General features: G+C 34.6%; 1 protein-coding gene across 6 annotated transcripts in view; it reads left to right on the top strand.

Annotated features, from left to right (window-relative positions):
• Positions 1-19,768, top strand: part of Slc30a6 (solute carrier family 30 member 6) — a 49,382-nt gene extending 29,614 nt beyond the window's left edge. The window contains exons 6-14 of one of the 6 annotated variants that reach the window (XM_047522964.1): positions 548-628; positions 1,722-1,757; positions 2,454-2,548; positions 4,483-4,531; positions 5,029-5,148; positions 8,201-8,303; positions 9,461-9,508; positions 10,405-10,473; positions 17,363-19,768. In XM_047522964.1, the coding sequence (XP_047378920.1) occupies positions 548-628; positions 1,722-1,757; positions 2,454-2,548; positions 4,483-4,531; positions 5,029-5,148; positions 8,201-8,303; positions 9,461-9,508; positions 10,405-10,473; positions 17,363-17,863 (1,102 nt within the window). In that variant the 3' untranslated portion in view covers positions 17,864-19,768. Of the gene's footprint in view, positions 1-547; positions 629-1,721; positions 1,758-2,453; positions 2,549-4,482; positions 4,532-5,028; positions 5,149-8,200; positions 8,304-9,460; positions 9,509-10,404; positions 10,474-17,362 lie in introns of those variants that run through there. The other 5 variants (XM_047522967.1, XM_047522965.1, XM_047522966.1 and 2 more) reach the window with 5 other exon arrangements.
• Positions 19,769-19,869: the final 101 nt, after the last annotated feature.

The raw sequence follows: 19,869 nt of genomic DNA, 5'->3' as shown, positions 1-19,869 counted from the left end.
ATTACTTATAAGTTTAGGTGAAATAATAGGTTAGACACTAACCAGTGTCATAAGATAGGTCGATTGAATGTTGTTTGTTAAAAATGGTTATTTCTAGAAACTTAAGGGCCAGAAGTGGGTCCTGATACTATATACTGTACTCTTTAAATTTTTAAAAATTAACATGTGATTTTCATTGTTCATTATCCTTCCATAATCTGTTCTAACATTGTCTAGTAACAGATTGCATATATGTATATTAATGAGTGAATAAATTGTGTTCTAGAGAAACTGGTTTGTGAGTTAAAAGAATTATAATGATCTGCTGGGTAAGGTGGTGCATGCCTATAATCCCAGCAACTTGGGAGGCTGAGACAGGAGGATAGCAAATTCAAAACCAGCCTCAGCAAAAGTGAGGTGCTAAGCAACTCAGTGAGATCCTGTCTCCAAATAAAATACAAAAAAGGGCTGGTGATGTGACTCAGTGGTCAAGTACCCCTGAGTTCAATCTCCAGTACCCCCCCCAAAAAAGAAATTATAATGATCTGATTTAATTTTCTGATTTCAGGTTTGAAAGATTAGAAGTCCTTGCTGTATTTGCCTCCACAGTCTTGGCACAGTTGGGAGCCCTCTTTATATTAAAAGAAAGGTACATTTGTATATATGTTACTTTTTTTCCTGGTACTGAGGATTGAACCTAGGGGCAATTTACCACGGAGCTGCGCTCCCAGTTTTTTATTTTGAGACAGTCTCACAAAGTTGCTGAGGCTGACCTTCAACTTGGAATCTTCCTGCCCCAGCCTTCCGAGTTACTGAAATTATAAGCACCCACCACTGTGCCTACCTATATGTTATTCTAAATCCCACCTGTCACCTTTGAGAACCTGAAAGAATTCATTGAGACACATCTGTTTGAAGTGTATGCAAATTAGGTTGAGAACTGCTAGAACGCTTAATGGTACAATTTCTTCTTCTTTCAGACCTTTTTCCGTTCTTTTTCACTTCTTTTATTTACTTCTTCGTTGTTCCTAAATTCAGTCATAGGTTGGAATGAATGAAAGAAAGATTCAGTTGGACATTTCTTTTATGGGGGTGGGGTTACCGGGGATTGAACCCAGGGGTATTTGATCACTGAGCCACATCCCCAGCCCTATTTTTTGTATTTTATTTAGAGGCAGGGTCTCTCTTGCTTAACCCCTTCCTTTTGCTGAGACTGGCTTTGAACTCCTGATCCTCCTGCCTCAGCCTCCCAAACCACTGGGATTATAAGTGTGCATCACTGTGCACACCCAATGAAACATTTCTTGATCTTTGTTACAAACCTATGAATCAGGGGTGGTAGAGAAAGACTGACATTACATATTAAGGATAATTTGTAAGTTTCCGTGCCACATCACTGCTAATTATAGTTGATTGTAATATTAAAAGATTGTGAAGCTGGGCACAGTGGCACATGCCTCTATTCCTAGTGACTTGGGAAGCTGATGCAGGAGGATTGCAAGTTCAAAGCCAGCCTCAGCAATTTAGCAAGGCCCTAAGCAACACTGTCTCAAAATTTTTAAAAAAGGGGTTGTGATTCAATGGTTAAGTGCCCCTAGGTTCAATCCCTGGTATTAATAATAATAATAATGATGATGTTGAAAATATTTTGTGAACTTTAAGGTAGATTACTTATATATTCAATATAGCTTTCTAGTTTTATAATTTGTAGAACTTACTTAATAAATTTTTCTTTCTTTTAGTGCAGAACGCTTTTTGGAGCAGCCCGAAATCCACACGTGAGATTTTATTGTTTACATAACATAATTTACTAATTTACTAATAAGCTTGATTATAATCATTAATTGATGTAGTATTCAATAACAGTTACTTTATTCAGTATAAAGAGTTCAGGGTGTGACAATGTGCATTTTCACGGGCATTTCAAAAACAAAATCCCAAGACTCTTACTTTTCACCCTTAACATGTCCTCCCTAAGCCATGGATATTTTAATAGTGCACAGGAAGGTGTGTCTATTTTGGCTTAACTCCTTCCTTGTTTACAGATTCAAGTCAGCACACTAAGCCAATTCTTTCTAGTCTTCTGTAATTTCAAATTTGACTGCCTAAATATTGTACTTAATCACCTATATAGTTTCCAACTATATGGGCCTTACCTATTCTGATAATTAATTCAGAAGTCTGATTTGTCCACTGTATTGTAAACCAAATACCATTAGCGTTTATATAAATTTGTAACAACAGTTACCTATAAAAGATAGTTAATTCTGATTCCTTTTATATCCTGTGTAAGATACAGCAACAATTGACAGGATATGGACTATGCAGCCATATTAAGATTTTGGCTCCCAAAATACCAATCCGATGAAGCACACCACTCTTATCTTGCCATCTCTTAGTCTTTTTACATTCTGAAATTATAAATTAATATTTCCAAGAAAAAATAAAGGTGAATATGTTATTATTCTTTTTAGGGGAAGATTATTAGTTGGTACTTTTGTGGCTCTTTCTTTCAACCTGTTCACGATGCTTTCTATTCGGAATAAACCATTTGCTTATGTCTCTGAAGGTATGTTTTTTATTTACTATTAATTTTAAACATCCAACTAATTTCTCACTAAAACAGGTCTTTTCTTTGTTTCATTAACTCTTAAATCAACAAGAAAGTATATTCTGAAGAGAAGGGAGAATTAACTCAAAGGTTCTCAAGTCTTCTTTAAGCAGACAATCATAAAATAAAATCTATTAACTTAAGCTCTAAAATAAGGTATTATTTAAAAACAGACAGGACTGATGTATGTATTAAATGTTATGTGATCAAAAATCATATTTACCAAATTATGTGCATGAGATTTTAGACATGTCATCTACCTAAGAAAAACCTATTATAAGTCTTTTTAGGAAATATTATAGAATAGAATAGGACAATCAAGAAAAGAAAGCTTTCTGAAAATGCCTGTTCAAGTTTAAACAACCCCATGAGTATTATGAAAATGTATTGTAGATAATCTCATATCCAGAGATAACGTCTGTTAACATTTCTATTTTATTCTTTCCACTCTTTCTCTGTGCATCCATAGAAATTATTTTGCATACTTAGAATTGTACACATTTGCAATTTTATGCCTGGCTTTTTTTTAAACATTATATCTTAATATTGTTTAAGTATGTCTAAATGGTATGTTTTAAGTATCTCATTAAATACTCCTTAAACAAGGTATTTTTGGATACTTGCACAGTATTCCCTGTCAAATATTTTTAAACATTCTTTTATATGTTTTCTAATTTTCATTTTATAAATAATGTTGTAATTAGCCTTTTTATATAATATTCCTGGACTGCATTTCTGTTTCTTCCTTTAGAATAAATTCCCAAAGAAGTAACTATGAACTAGATGAAAAATAAAAATTTTTTTAACAGTTCTGGGGATTGAACTCAGGGCCTCTTGCTAGCACTCTGCCACTAAGCTTCATCCCTAGATTATAATATTTTTTAAAGATTTTCATATACATAGCCAAATTTACTTAATAAAAGGTTAAGTAAATGCAGTTTTCCAGACATATCAAGATTTGTGACATTCCTTAAAATATTGAAAATGATATTGAACACTTTGTATATGCCAGGCCCTGTGCTAAATGTTTTACATAGAATAGCTTATTTAATTCTCCCCCATAACTATATGAAGTAAGTAATTCTCTTATCCTCATTTTACAATAAGGTATTGAGTTTAAAATTGGGATAATAAATTTATTATCAGGGTGTTCTCTTAATTGCTGTACTCTTCTTCTTTTGTATAGGGCTTATTGACTTTTTTACATCATGGTACATATTTTTAAAATGATTATTTCTGTAGCACCCTGGGATAAATGGAAAAAGATGCTTCAACTGGGGGGCTACTGGTCCAGGGATGATAATTGGCAGGTGTCTTTGGATGTACTGAGTCCCATCTGGCTTTTCTGAGAACTGAGGAAATTAATAGTTAGTATACCTATCACCCATTCTCAGCACATTCTTTAGGAAGCTCTGCTTTACAGAATAGTAAGCCTTTAAAACTTGAGTAGGGTATAGCTCAGTGATAGGACACTTGCCAAGCCAGCTCAAGGCCCTGGGTTCATTCCCAGCACTAGAAACAAAAAACTTCTAATTAGTAATAACAGTGACACATCACTAATTCCTTTAGGTCAACTGTGTATTGTAATTGAAAGTGTTTCCCCACCTATGCCCCCATCTCCCTCATCTACCCTCCATAGTGCTGGGGATGGAACGCAGAGTCTTGTGCAAGCTAGGCAAATGCTCTACCACCAAGTTATATCCCCAGCCCCCAAAACCACTTTTGACTTAGTATTTTAAGGGCATAAAAAAGAAAAAAAATTCTAAATTTGAGGAGTAGGATCTCCTTTTGTAAAGTACACAGTCACTGCTAAACTAACTTTTAAAAGGAAAAAAGTACCTCTAGAAGCAGTTTATTCTTCTATATAGATAACAAGTATTTTCTTCTTAAAGCTGCTAGTACAAGTTGGCTTCAAGAGCATGTTGCAGATCTTAGTCGAAGGTAAGATGCCATCAAGTTTCATGATATGCATAATTTTAAAATGTTCACAAGAAATGCATCTATCTTGGGGACTTAACATTATTTATTGCTGAGATTAGAGCATGAATCTCACAGATTTGACTCATTCTCCCTTTACTTTTTATTTGATTATTTAGAAGCTTTGTTTCCAAGTCCTCTTTGTTTTCTTTAAGAGGCATATTATTTGAACTAAAATATGTTATCAATCTGGTTGCAGTGGCTTATGCCTATAATCCCAGTGACTAAGGAGGGTAAAGCCAGAGGATCACAAATTTGAGGCCAACCTCAACAACTTAGCAAGACCCTCAACAACCTAGTGAGACCCTGTCTCAACAAAATAAAAAGAACTGGGGATGTAGCTCAGTGCTGAAGCACCCCAGTACCCTCCCTGAAAAAATATCATAAAATAAAATTTATTTTTACAAGGTTTTCATTAGTATTATATGAATTTTGCTAATAAATACTCTGTTTTTTCATAGCTTGTGTGGAATTATTCCAGGACTTAGCAGTATCTTCCTTCCCCGAATGAATCCATTTGTTTTGATTGATCTTGCTGGAGCAGTTGCTCTTTGTATTACATACATGCTAATTGAAATTAAGTAAGTATTTTTTTATTGTCATCAAGTGTTTAGATTCCTAGGGTCTGGCATTTAAGAGCATCAGCAGGATGGATTGGAGTCAAGTTTCTAGCATTTTTGCTAATGACCATTAACTTTGGTCAAGTCTTGTCATCAAGTGTCTTCATCTAAAAAATTAAGGGGATTGGACTCAAAATGTATTTCTCACAACAATCTATAATGCAAACTGGAAAATGATTTAAATTCCCTACTGCTGACCTGATGAGTGAAACAGAAGAGGACAGTAAGAGAGATCTAAGCTACAGCTGCTTTTGCTGAGAGAGGAAGAAGAGGAAGTAGGTGTGAAGCGATTAAAAAAAAAAAAAAAAGTCATTTAGGAAATAGACATTACAGCTCTTTGAAGCTTAACATTTTATGACATAATTCTTTGATTCTCTTGCCTTTTAAATATTGGTGTTTACTAGAACCTGTCCTGAATTTTATTATTCTTGTTTTTATGTTCTCCTAAACATGATATAAAGTTATTTGTTTTTATTTATTACTTCCAAGGATTCCAAAATCTTTATTTCTAGCCTACAGCTCTGTTGAATTCCAGGAGGCTCATCTCCCTGATTTCTGTTCATGTCTGCCTCATTGAACCTGTTTTCCCCTATCGCTGAAGCTGCATTTTTCTTTTATTTCCCACCCTCAGTGAATGCAACTATCATCTATTCCAATAGATTCTTTTTTAAAATTGTGTTAAAAGATGCATAACATAAAGTTTATCAATTTAACCATTTTTAAGCATATGGTTCAGTGGCATTAAGTATTCACTTTTTTCTGCAGTCATCAAACCTATCCATCTCCAGAACTTTCTCCTCATCCCTCACTGAAACTCTGTTCGCATTCAACAATGACTCTCTGTTTTCCCCTACCCATTGTTCCTGGCAACCACCATTCTAGTTTGTATTTCTGATTTTGATTATTCATGACTTCCACATATAGATAGGATCATTCAGTATTTATCTTTTTGTAAATGGCATATTTTACATAGTGTAATGTTTTTAAGGTTCATTCATGTTGTAGCATGTGTTAGCATTCCCTCCCTTTTTAAGTCTGAATAACATTTCTTTTTATGTACGTACCACATTTTGTTTTACTTATTCATCCATCAATGGACATTTGGATCATTTCCATTTTTTGACTACTTAAATAACGCCACTGTGCACATAGGAGTGGAATTACTGGATCATATGGTAATTGTATATTTAATTTTTTGAGGAAGTCCAATATATTGGGATTGTTTGTTTGTTTGTTTGTTTGTGGTACTGAGGTCAATCCCCAGTACATCTTCAGCCCTTTTTATTTTTTATTCTGAGACAGAATCTTGCTGAATTGCCAGGGCTGACCTCAAACTTGTGATCCTCCTGCCTTAGCCTCCTAACTATCTGGGATTACAGGCATGTAGCATTCCACCCAGCCCAGTGCATTCTCAAATACCTGTTTTTCTTCCCTTCTCCTTTTTCTCTCCTCGCCAAGTCAGTTCTAATTGGTATCCAAGTCCTAATTAGCCTTTTCTTTATTTTTATTTGTCTGCTTTTTCCCATTCCTGACCCAAGTAAGGTCTTTGTCATCATTACCCTGGCTTAATTAGTCTTATAGACTTCTTTTCTCTTCTTCTTTTTTTATTTATTCTTTTAATTATACATGACAGTAGAATGTATTTTGACAGATTTACATGCATGAAGTATAACTTTGCTTTTTTGTTATTGTACATGATGTGGAGTTACACAGTATTCTGGACTTCTAAATTTCATTCTTATCCCTCACCTGTTATCTATTTTACTACTAATGTAATTATTCAAAATTGCTAATCCAACAATATTTTTGCACCTTAAACCCCTCTCCTTTGCATATTGGTAAAAATTCAGAGTGTAGCCAGGCACAGTGCTACACACCTATAATCCTAATTACTCTTGAGGATGAGACAGGAGGATCACAAATTCCAGGCCAGCCTGGGTAACTTAACAAGACCCTGTGTCAAAATAAAAGAAGAAAACGGGATGGGGATGCAGTGCAATGGTAGAGTACTCCAGGGTTCCAGCTCCATCACCACCACAAAAACTTTTATTAAAAAAAAATCTAAGTTGTTAGCATGAAGTCCTATGTAGTCAAGCCCCTGCCAACCATCTGTCTACACCACATTGTTCATGGTTTTATCGCTGCATCAGGGTTTTAAGGCTCTTTTCACTGTTTTGGATATCTTCCTCCCACTTATCTTGCTTGTCCTTGAAGACTTACCTTTTTTATTGTTAGACTTTCTAGATCATCCCCACCGCAGTAGCCTTGTCATTCACTCCTTTGAACATCCATGACACCATGTAGAAACTTTTATGTTAATACACAAAGTACTTCATGTTTTTTCATATGTGTATTCCTGCTATTTCTAAGGCAGAGATGTCTTATTTGTGTTTCTAGTCCCAGCATATGGCAAAAAGTTAAAAGTACAAGATCATCTTGTAACTATTGGCATTTCATTTGTCTTTATTTATAGAATTTCAACAAAGTTTGAATTGTTCTTGAGATGTTTGTTGCACTTCATCTACAATGTTGCTATAACAAACCTCTGGAGAATTTCATCTTGTGAAATTCCTAGATAATTTTGAAAATTTTTATCAAAACACTTATTGTTATAGGAAAATTGATAAAATCACTGATGAAATCCATTACTCTTTCTGTATCAGAAATTACTAGTTGAAGTTTTTTATTTGTGTCTCAAACAAATTAATATATTTGAAATCTTTCTAGTTGACAAGTAGATTGAAATATCTTTAGTGAGTAAATGCTTGCATTTTTTCTCATCATCCCTCCACATGAATTATCATAATTATTAGTTATTTTTCTGCTATAATTTGACTTGAAAGGATTCTAGATAGAAACTTTTTTTTCTCCTTTGATGTGCTTCTTTGTCAGTAGGAACCATTTGTGATAAGAAAAATCCTCTTGCCTTAAATAATTAACGTTCAGTAGATTGAATTCTGAGATGCCACATGAAACATACATTTAAGATTTGAATTATTTATTTTCTTTCTAGTAATTATTTTGCTGTGGACACTGCCTCTGCAATAGCCATTGCCCTGATGACGTTCGGTACCATGTATCCCATGAGTGTGTACAGTGGGAAAGTGCTACTCCAGGTAAGGGTCTTGGAATGTACATGCGCACCCATGTTCTACCAAATTGAAACTAGTTGCTAAAATTTTATAGGAAAAAAAATGGTTTCTTATGAAAATTTTATTAATTAGAGAGCCCTGTTAGAAATGAAGTCAAACAGTACTTTCTGAAATTCATATAGTAAGAACCAGGTGGAATTTCATCAGCCCATAAAGTAGGCACAAATCTTCCTGTGTTTCTGTAGCAGGCAATCATGAATTTAAAATTATTTGCCTCTAATAATGTTTCAAGTAAAAACAATGTTACTTAAAAAGAAAATTTGGCTTATCTTTTTTCCTCAGTAAACAGGTCTTAGCTATTATATAATTTGATTATGATTTTTTTTCTCTTATTTCCTTTCTTTGGATCATTGAGACATAAATTTCAGATGTAAATATGATGAATTTCTACTTTTTGAAACAATAGGAACACCAATAAACAAACTCCTGAATAGAAAGATAAAGTTTCCTAGGGCTAGATATATATACGTAAGCACTGCTCTCACCTTCGTGTCTTTTTTTTTTTTTTTTTTTTAATGGGCAGCTCCATCTCTAAAAGCAGTGATAGCAATAGGATTAGCCAGACAACCTGCATTCCCAGCAACTTAAGAGTCTAAGTAGGAGGATCATAAGTCGAGCCAGGCAAGATGGGGACTTGAAAGACTGAGGCAGGAAGATTTCAAGTTCAAGGCTAGCCTCAGCATCTTGGCAAGGCCCTAAGCAACTTAGTGAGACACTGTCTCAAAATAAATCAAAAGGTCTGTCTATAGATCAATGATAAAATGCCCCTGGGTTCAATCCCCAGTGCCGAAAAAAAAAAAAGGAATAATAATTGTACAGTGCTATTCACTTAGAAAATGTTACTTATTCTATTTCTTGAAGACTTTTTATTGCTTGCTTGATTCTTTGAGCTTTATTTGGTGCTAGCAGTAGCAGCCTCTCTTCTTTGTGAGCTAACATTATGCGTGTGGACCAATTAGTGATGTTCTATTAGTGAGCCAGTTGAAACCTTACTTCCCTAAATCATGATAGGGCACATGTCAAAACCAAAGATGGTATTAAAATCCATTTGGAGGGTTTTCAGGACTGTGATTACAAAGTTATTTTCCTCCTTAGGCTATTCATATTTTTTTTCCCCCCAGACAACACCACCCCATGTTATTGGTCAGTTGGATAAACTTATCAGAGAGGTAAGATGGAATAATAAATAAAATCATTTTAATTTACGTTAAGAATTGAAAGGGTGGGTACGTACAATATTTTATTGAAACCTACCTAAAATCTTATTCTAGGAGAGTTTGTATTCTTTGTAATAACACAGTCAGAACATAGTAGCAAAAATGGGAAAAAGAATTGAGGAATTGCCCAGTAAGACGGACGAATTCACTTTAAATAAGTGAAAGGTAATGGTCTGAAAACCACCTGATTAACTATATAAATGCTGTGATTTTTTTCTGACTCTATATTCAGATCTAGAATTTTTCAAACTACTTTTTCATGTTAATTACTTCACCTAATATCTTTTTAAAAAATACTTTTTAGTTGTCAATGGATATTTATTTATTTATTTATTTATATGCAATGCTGAAAATTGAACCCAATGCCTTACAGACATGCTAGGCAAGCATTCTACCGAATCACAACCCCAGTCCTCACCTAACATCTTGATCTATGGGTTTAGACTTTCAAAATCAAATGGTATAGTGCTTGCCTGGTGTGTGTGGCTCAGCACCACATATAAATAAATAAAATTGAGCAAAAGATTCATTGGCAACTAAAATATATATATATATATATATATATATATATATATATATATATTTTTTTTTTTTTTTTTTTTTTTTTTTTTTTTTTAAAGGGGGAGGTCTGGGCATGTGGCTGAGTGATAAGTGCCCCTGGGTTCAATACCTGGTACCAGAAAAAAAAAAAAAAGAGATCTTGGGTGGTCTGGTACTTCTCTTGGCTGAATGTTCTTGTGCAGAGTTTTCCATATTATTCTAAGCTTAGATTAAGTCCATAATGTGACTGAAATGTATTTGATATGTCAAATGCAGACAACCCTGGTAACATTTCTGTTTTTGATTAGGTTTCTACTTTGGATGGAGTTTTAGAAGTCCGAAATGAACATTTTTGGACCCTAGGTTTTGGCTCATTGGTATGTTTTCTACTTATTACTTTAAATATAATTTAAAACGTTTTTAATTTCTATAGGTGGAAAAAAGTTTTTCTTTAAAATTTTTTTAGGACTTTTGATACCCACTTCAAATCTATATTTGAATTCAGTTACCTGAGATTAATTAAGGGATGTTTTTCTTTATTTTTTTAACCTTGAAACTACTGTTGATCTTAATACAGGACTGTCCAGAACAGACAAGTTCATAGTCATTGTTTCCTTAATATGAGAATGTTGCAAAACTAAAAAATACAATTATTTCTTTTTAACCATAGTTCTAATTCTGTAGATTTTGCTGAGCATGTTGAAGAATTGCAGTAACACAATTTGCTTCAACATAAAATTCCATAGTTCCTTTTGTCTTTTTTGAACCCAGGGCCTTGTGCATGCTAAGAAACCCCTCAACCACTGAGCTACATCTCAGGTTGCCATCCTACCACCCCCAGCCACTTTTTCTTTTTTTGAAACAGGATCTCAGTATGTGGTTCAGGCTGGCCTTGAACTTAGAATCCACCCAACTCAGCCTCCCAAGTGGCTGGGATAACAGGAGGCACCACTGTGCCCAGCCAGAATTCCATATTATCTAATCCAGTTTGGACCTCAATACCAGAGAAATTGTATTACAGCCTGGTTTCATTCCTTTGTCAGGATGACAAGAAAAACACAGGCATGTATCCTACCCTCCCAAAGTTAAATTACCATAATCCTATTATCTAAAGAATAGTGCTGTTAAAATTTCAGTGTTTTTAGTTAAACTGATTCTCCTTAGAAAATGAGACCATGCTAATTTTTTTAATTCATTTTTATTGTAAACACATGGGATACATCTTGTTTCTCTGTTTGTACATGAAGTAGAGGCATACCATTTGTGTAATCATACATTCACATAGGGTAATAGTTTTTGATTCATTCTGTTATTTTTTTTCTTCCCCCCCACCCCTCCCACCCCTCTTATCCTTCTATACAGTCCCTCCTTCCTCCATTCTTGCTCCCCTCCCACCCCCCATTATGTGTCATCATCCCACTTATCAGCGAGATCATTTGTCCTTTGGTTTTTGAGATTGGCTTATCTCACTTAGCATGATATTCTCCAATTTCATCCATTTGCCTGCAAATGCCATAATTTTATCATTCTTTATGGCTGACTAATATTCCATTGTATATATATACCACAGTTTCTTTATCCATTCATCAATTGAAGGACATCTAGTTTGGTTCCACAGTCTGGCTATTGTGAATTGAGAAGCTATGAACATTGATGTGGTTGTATCTCTACAGTATGCTGATTTTAAGTCCTTTGGGTATAGGCCAAGGAGTGGGATAGCTGGGTCAAATGGTGGGTCCATTCCAAGTTTTCTAAGGAATCTCCACACTGCTTTCCAGAGTGGCTACACTAATTTGCAGCCCCACCAGCAATGTATGAGTGTACCTTTTTCCCCACATCCTCTCCAACACCTGTTGTTGCTTGCGTTCTTGATAATCGCCATTCTAATTGGGGTGAGATGGAATCTTAGGGTAGTTTTGATTTGCATTTCTGTTATTACTAAAGATGGTGAACATTTTTTCATATATCTGTTGATTGCTTATAGATCTTCTTCGGTGAAGTGTCTGTTCATTTCCTTAGCCCATTTTTTGATTGGGTTATTTGTATTCTTGGTGTAGAGTTTTTTGAGTTCTTTATATATTCTGGAAATTAGTGCTCTATCTGAAGTATGAGTGGCAAAGATTTTCTCCCACTCTGTAGGCTCTCTCTTCACATTGCTGATAGTTTCCTTTGCTGAAAGAAAGCTATTTAGTTTGAATCTAACCCAGTTATTGATTCTTGCTTTTATTTGACCATGCTAATTTATAATTTGCTCTTTTCACTTAATTATTATTATAAAGTCTTTCATGTCACTAAATACTCTTTCTGCAGTATAATTTTTAAAAAAGCAAAGTGGGTTTTATTTCTCTAACATGACATAAATTCCAGAGGTGACTAGATCAGAGCTGGTCCAGCAGTCAGTGTTATCAACCAATTTGCAGTCTTTGATGTCAGATTTATGCACTCATAGTGGAAAACTAGCTGCTTCACCTCTGCCTCCACCCACTCTTCCCCTCTCTAGTCCTTTCAGATATCTAAAACGTGTCCTCTGATAAACTCTTCAGAAAGGCTGATGAGAGCAATATTCTTGAATGTTGAAAAGTTTGTAGACACTATACTTGAATATCAGTTGGCTGGATATAAAATCACTAGTACAGTTTGTTTTCTTGGATTTCTTAAATACATTATCTCATTTACCTCTGGCATAAAGCGCTGCTGTGGCAAAGTCAAATGACAGACATTATTTTTCCTTGTATATGTGACTTTTTGCCTGGATGCCCCCAGTGTTTTTCTTTAAAGGAGCTGGGAGTATTGCTCAGTGTCAGAGCTTGTGCTTAACGTGCGTAGGTTCCGTTCCCAAAACTAAGATAGATAGATAGATAGATAGATAGATAGATAGATAGATAGATAGATAGATAGATGGTATTGCTCATTCTGTGTCAGTTATTTCAGGTATAGTGTATCAAATAATTTTCACAAATATTTTCTTTAAGTATAGTTCTTAATGTTTATTTTATTTTCTTGCTTTGGTTTTCTTCTTCCAGAATTCCTGTTATATGCATGTTGGGGATTTGCCTTTCTTTCCTTTTTGTTATTTTCTCCAAAATCCTTATCATCTTTTGATTTTCTTTCAATTTTTAAAATTTTTCTTCTTTTTAACTTTTCTTTCTTAAGGTATACTTACTCATTTTTGCATTTCTTCTAGTAATTTTTAAAATTTATTTTTATTTTATTTATTTATTTTTTTTGGTACCAGAGGTTGAAGTCAGGGGCACTCAACCACTGAGCCACATCCCCAGCCCCATTTTGTATTTTTTTAGACAGGGTCTAACTGAGTTGCTTAGCACTTCCCCTTTGCTTTGAACTTGAGATCCTCCTGCCTCAGTCTCCCAACCCACTGGTATTACAGTGTGAGCCACCACACCTTGTATTTTAATTGTCATCTCATTTCTACAATTTTGTAATTCTGACTCATGTTCTAATTTATGTCTTTTATCTTATTTTGAAAAAGTAGGTAATAGTTTTTATCTCATTCATAGTTATGTCTTTTTATACTTATGTCTTATATACTTCATTTTATTTAGTTATTTATTATTATTTTTTATGTGGTGCTGAGGATCAAACCCAGTGCCTCACATATGCTAGGCAAGAGCTCTACCACTGAGCCACTACTGCAGCCCTTATGGTTATTTCTTTCTGGTAATCTTTTATATTCTCTTGTACATCTTTTTCTTATAGTAATTTTATGTACTATTGGACCTTGATTCTTTTCTGTTGCTCATTTTTATGTGAAATTAGCTATCTTGTACTTTAAAATTAGGACTGGTTTAAGATAATTTGTATAAAATCATGGGTCTAAAGCTCCCTCTCTTTTTTTTTTTATTTGTTTTTGTTTTTTGTTTTTTGTTTTTCTTTTTTTATTGTAAACAAACAGGATACATGTTGTTTCTCTGTTTGTACATGGAGTAAAGGCATACCATTTGTGTAATCATAAATTTACATAGGGTAATGTTGTTTGATTTTTTTCCCTTCCCTCCCACCCCTCTTTTCCCTCTATACAGTCCTTTCTTCCTCCATTCTTGCCCCCCTCCCTAACCCTAACCCTAACACTAACCCCTCCCACCCCCCATTATGTGTCATCATCTGCTTATCAGCAAGATCATTCATCCTTTGGTTTTTTGAGATTGGCTTATCTCACATAGCATGATATTCTCCAATTTCATCCATTTGCCTGCAAATGCTGTAATTTTATCATTCTTTATGACTGAGTAATATTCCATTGTGTGTATATATATATATATATATATATATATATATATATATATCACAGTTTCTTTATCCATTCATCAATTGAAGGACCTCTAGGTTGCTTCCACAATCTGGCTATTGTGAATTGAGCAGCTATGAACATTGATGTGGCTGTATCTCTGTAGTATGCTGATTTTAAGTCCTTTGGGTATAGGCCAAGGAGTGGGATAGTTGGGTCAAATGGTGGTTCCATTCCAAGCTTTCTGAGGAATCTCCATACTGCTTTCCAGAGTGGCTGCACTAATTTGCAGCCCCACCAGCAATGTATGAGTGTACCTTTTCCCCACATCCTCTCCAACACCTGTTGTTGCTTGCGTTCTTGATAATCGCCATTCTAATGGGGGTGAGATGGAATCTTAGGGTGTAAAGCTCCCTCTTTTGATGATTTCATAAAGTGAAAGTTTTGGGTTTTTTTTTTTTTTTCCTCCTGACTATTTTACATCTGAATCTCCGCCATCCTTTGTCTCTGCTGTGCTACTCAATTTAGATTCTCCTCCCAGTTGTTTCTACTTAATGTGGAGTTTTGTCCCTAGAAGGGAACTTTGCCTACTTGTTTTGAGAGCTCACAGGGCTCAGGGTACTATAGCCCTTCAGACTTCATGGCGTAGCCAGCGCGCTCACCCATGACGGAGACGTGCCAAACCCCTCCTGGTTTTAGCTACCTTTCTCAGATTGACTGTCCTAGATTTCTGTTAAGTGCCATTTAGCTGCTTCTGGATTTTTAGGTCAGACAGGTGTCCTGTTACTTCCTTTCGCTTCCTCCTGCACAGATTCTGATACCTTGCAGGTTTTATAGCTTATATTTCTAACCTCATAGGGGTACGGTGTTATTAAGGGTTTTTTTTTTTTGTTTGTTTTGGTTTGGGTTTTTTTGGTCATCGTTGTTTAATTTAATTAATTTTTTACTTATTTTTTAAACTTTTTTGTAGTTGTAGATGGACAGCATGCCTTTCTTTTGTTTGTTTATTTATGTGGTGCTGAGGATCAGACCCGGTGCCTCAGACTTGCTAGGCAAGCTCTCTGCAACTGAGCTACAGCCCCAGGCCTATGTACTAATTCTTATGTGGTGCTGAGGGTGGAACCAGTGCCTCACACATGCCAGGCGATGCTCTAATATGGAGCCACAACCCAGGCCTTGAGTTTTTTTGGTAAGGGTTCATAGATTTTCAATTTTGTTTTAGTTTTTTCAAGATTTTTGCAAGGATATTTGGGCATTTGAAAAACCACTGCCATCTTCTAAGAATCCCGACATAATTTTTAATGACTGCAGAGTTTTACATTATATACATATGCCATAATTTATTTTATCAGTCCCCAAATGGACATTTAGATTGTTTTTCTATTTCCTATATAAACAGGATGGTTGAAATGATGTTTGCACGTATCTGTTATTATTCCTTAAGATTGATTTTTATAAGTGATTTTTGTAAGAAAATATTCACATGTTAGAGGAATATAGGTGTTTTTTCTATCTTATGATTGACAATAGCTTTTTTATTACTATTCTGTAATTAGCTTTCCAAGTCACAGATTCACATACATTGTAATTAGATGCTACTTTATGTACAGTTTATGTTTTGTAATAATTTTTAAAATTATTACTTTATCTACAAATCAACACAGCATGTTTGCTGGGCATATAATTTTATTTATTACATATTTTTATTTGCATTTTTATTAGGCAAATAGTAGCTATTAGAAAACTAAAAATTTGTAACTAAGTCATGAAGAGAGTAAAAATCCTTGATAATTTTGTAATGTACAGATAATTGCTTTTCTTGATATTTTTCTGTTTGTGTGTATTGTGTTTTAACCAAAATAGGATCGTTGTTACACCTGCACTTTAGTATTTACTTTAAAAATATAATGCATGATAAACACCTTTTTAGGTTAATAAGTGTAATGCCTGTGACTCTCTATACTCCTAGTACTAGGATAGAAATCTTGAGATCATCTCTGTTGAGTCCATCTCCTTCATCCATTAGTACCAACTGGGTATCAAGTCGCCTCACTTCTACCTCTGGAGTATGATTAATCCATCTGTTCCTCTCTGATCCCACTATTTTTGTTGTAGCTCAGTTCTCCTCATTTCAAACTTAGACTGTTGCAATCATTTCCTATCTGATTACCAGTCATCCATACCTGCATTTTTTCCGAACTCAGGTTATTTTACTTCTGTTTGAATGCTACTGTTAAATCAGAACTTCTTAACCATTTTTAGGGCCTTCCGTTAGCCTAACTTTTTACCTATCTACTTATTACCTACCTATCTTTTCCCCTCCCTCTTCCTCTTTCTTCCTATCTTCGGCTTCTCAAATTGTTTGTACTTCTTTATATATTAGAATAAAGTAGAATATTATGTATTCTTTTTTAAAAATATATTTTAGTTGTAGATGGACACAATACCTTTATTTTATTTATTTATTTTTGTATGATGCTGAGGATGGAACCCAGAGCCTCACATATGCTAGGCAAGTGCTGTGCCACTGAACTACAACCCCCGCCCAGAAGATTGCTTATTCTTAACAGGCATGCCATATATTTTAATTGCTCTTCCCTCAGCACCAAATTCCTTTCTCCACTTTTTGAAACTCCATCTAATCATCAATCCTAGGTCAAATGCAATCTTCTTTTGAAGTCTTCTCCAGTTGGAATTAATACTTACCTCTTTTGTTCTTCCACTGTATTTTCATATTCTTCATTTATATTCTGCCATGTGTTTTAACTTATACCTATCTTTGTCTTAACTGCATTCTTTTTTTTGTATTTTAAATGGTCAGAAATTACTTCTTTAACTTTTTACGTTAATAATTTTCAGTAAGTAGTCTTTAAGAAATAGCAAGACATTATGCTTTCTCTTATTTTAAAGAATTTACCAACTATTGACCAAATCATAAGTAAATGGTTCATTTCTAATAGAATTTTCAGTAATATAATTCAGTAATATAATTCTCTCTCTTATGATTTTACCCCTTTTAGGCTGGATCAGTGCATGTAAGAATTCGACGAGATGCAAATGAACAAATGGTTCTTGCTCATGTGACCAACAGGCTGTACACTCTTGTATCTACTTTGACTGTTCAAATTTTCAAGGATGATTGGATCAGGCCTGCCTTATTGTCTGGGCCTGTTGCAGCCAATGTCCTAAACTTCTCAGACCATCACATAATTCCAATGCCTCTTTTAAAGAGTACTGATGATTTGAACCCTGTCACATCAACTCCAGCTAAACATAGTAGCCCACCTCCAGAATTTTCATTTAATACCCCTGGAAAAAATGTGAGCCCTGTTATTCTTCTAAACACACAAACAAGGCCCTATGGCTTGGGTCTTAATCATGGACATACACCCTATAGCAGCATGCTTAATCAAGGACTTGGAGTTCCGGGAATGGGAGCCACCCAAGGATTCAGGACTGGTTTCACAAATATACCAAGTAGATATGGAAATAACAATAGAATGGGACAACCAAGACCATGATGTACTCTAACTTATTTTTATGAGGAATACTGACTCCTAGGCTTCCAGTATATTTAGTAATTCAACTTTGCATTGACTGTTGAATCATTTACACAAAATGTTAGAGAATAGTGGGCTTGTTCACATTTCATGAAACCTATAAACTATATTTTTGTAAAATGTTTTTGTGGCAGTGAAATCCTTGTAAATGTTATAGTCTTTAAATAGACTTCTTTAGAAAGTGTGTTTCTCAAAATTTGAACTTTGCTATCCTTGGTTTTGTAGCTGACTGCAATGTAATACGACCCTACCTTTATAAGAGAGCCACTTCATGGAGTGGATCTATCACTTTACTAAAAGGACAATATTTTCTTTAGTGAAATTTATAAACATGCTTCTTGAATAATATACATTTTAGGAAAGGACAGAAATGTCATTTGAAAAGTAAAAGTCTCTTTTATAGCTTTTTCGAACTTACTTGCTACATTTTTCTTTGAGGTCTTCCTGAATTATGTCTTGTAAAGTAAGCAAAATTTTTTTATCAGAAACTTTGGGACACATTCTACTCTATCTAGCACAATTTAAAATTTTTAATTATCAGAGTTTTGTTAAATTTTTTCTCATCATTTATAAGTTTTAACAGGTGTAAATAATCCATAGTTCCCAGTGTTTTATTTGGTTCAGTGAATATCAAACCTTTGGTGAAATGCAGTGAAAGAATCAGTTTTCTGTTATATTGAATCAAATACTGACATAATCTTTGCCTCTTTAACAAATTTTAATTGGCTAATTTTTCTCATTTTATTAACTAATTGTCAAACATTTTACCCCAAATATTTGGGATTCCAGACATCATATGGAATTTGATATCCTCTCAAATTTGCCTAAGGAAATTGACTATATTATTATATCATTTTTCAAAGTATAATGGGACTTTCATTATAGAATACAGTATTATCAAGTCTGCAGAGAGCAGTTTCTGGCTTTTTTGTTTTGCTTTGTTAAAAATAGTGAATTGTTAATTGTGATGAATAGTGTGAAGATCATGTTGATTATTTTATTTTTTGGTCATTTTCCGAATGCAGATTTTGAAGACTTTCCAACAAGTCCAGTATTTCTTCCAAAAAGTATAAGAAGCAGCACTTACACATTACCTGCAAGTCTTCTTTTGGTTTTGTTTTATCATTTGTTCTGTAATTATGATTTTTAAAAAACATTTTGAGAATGGACTAAAGTTTTCTGGAATCCAGAGCTTCTGGAGATTTATGAATTTCCTAGGTATCTTCCAGCTATATAGACAAGACTTTTGCTTTGGTAGAATTTGCAGCAATTTCTTCAGTCATTTCAGTCTCTTTTAAGTAAAAACAATACTTCCAAATCCATTCTTTGCAGTGGAATCACAGACATTCAAGAAACCATCTCTGTCAAGCAGAATTGTAGTCATTTGTGGTAATAAGTGACCATGTTCTAAATACCTTTTGCTTAGTAAAGAGTGGTTCATTGTCTTTGACATCTGCAACCCTGTTTGGGCACTTGACCCAATGAAGAAAAAGAGCCCACACTACCTTGACTACTGGGGAAAATGAAAGCTTGTAAAATGTGATGAGGCAACCTTTTCTTGTCCTTTGTCGGATGTTCTCCAACTATTACTATGCCTGTTGGTCTCCTGTAACTGTGTGATTTTTCCTCCACTGACCTCATCTAACTGTGAATTGGGGTCATGCATGAAATCTGAAGAACTGCCATGTACTGAGTGATAATTAAGAGGTGTTTGCCGGGGCTTGGGCATGTAGCTCAGTGGTTAAGTGCTTGCCTAACATGCACAAAGCCCTGGGTTCAGTCCCCAACACTGAAAAAAAAAAAAAAAAAAAGTATGTGCTGCCACCCCATACATGTCTTCTCCATCCCCATGGGATTTTAAAGTGTTCAGTTACCAAACACAGCTCTATGTGAGTTCTAGGCCTACTTCCTCAACACTATTCAAAGGCAACACCTGTGCAGCTGTCCCACCAAAGGTGCTTTAATAC

This window comes from Sciurus carolinensis, chromosome 13 (assembly GCF_902686445.1).
Source record: "Sciurus carolinensis chromosome 13, mSciCar1.2, whole genome shotgun sequence".
Classification (NCBI taxonomy): domain Eukaryota; kingdom Metazoa; phylum Chordata; class Mammalia; order Rodentia; family Sciuridae; genus Sciurus; species Sciurus carolinensis.
The sequence above is the reverse complement of the archived record's forward strand: the minus strand, read 5'-3'. Positions and strand labels throughout refer to the sequence as shown.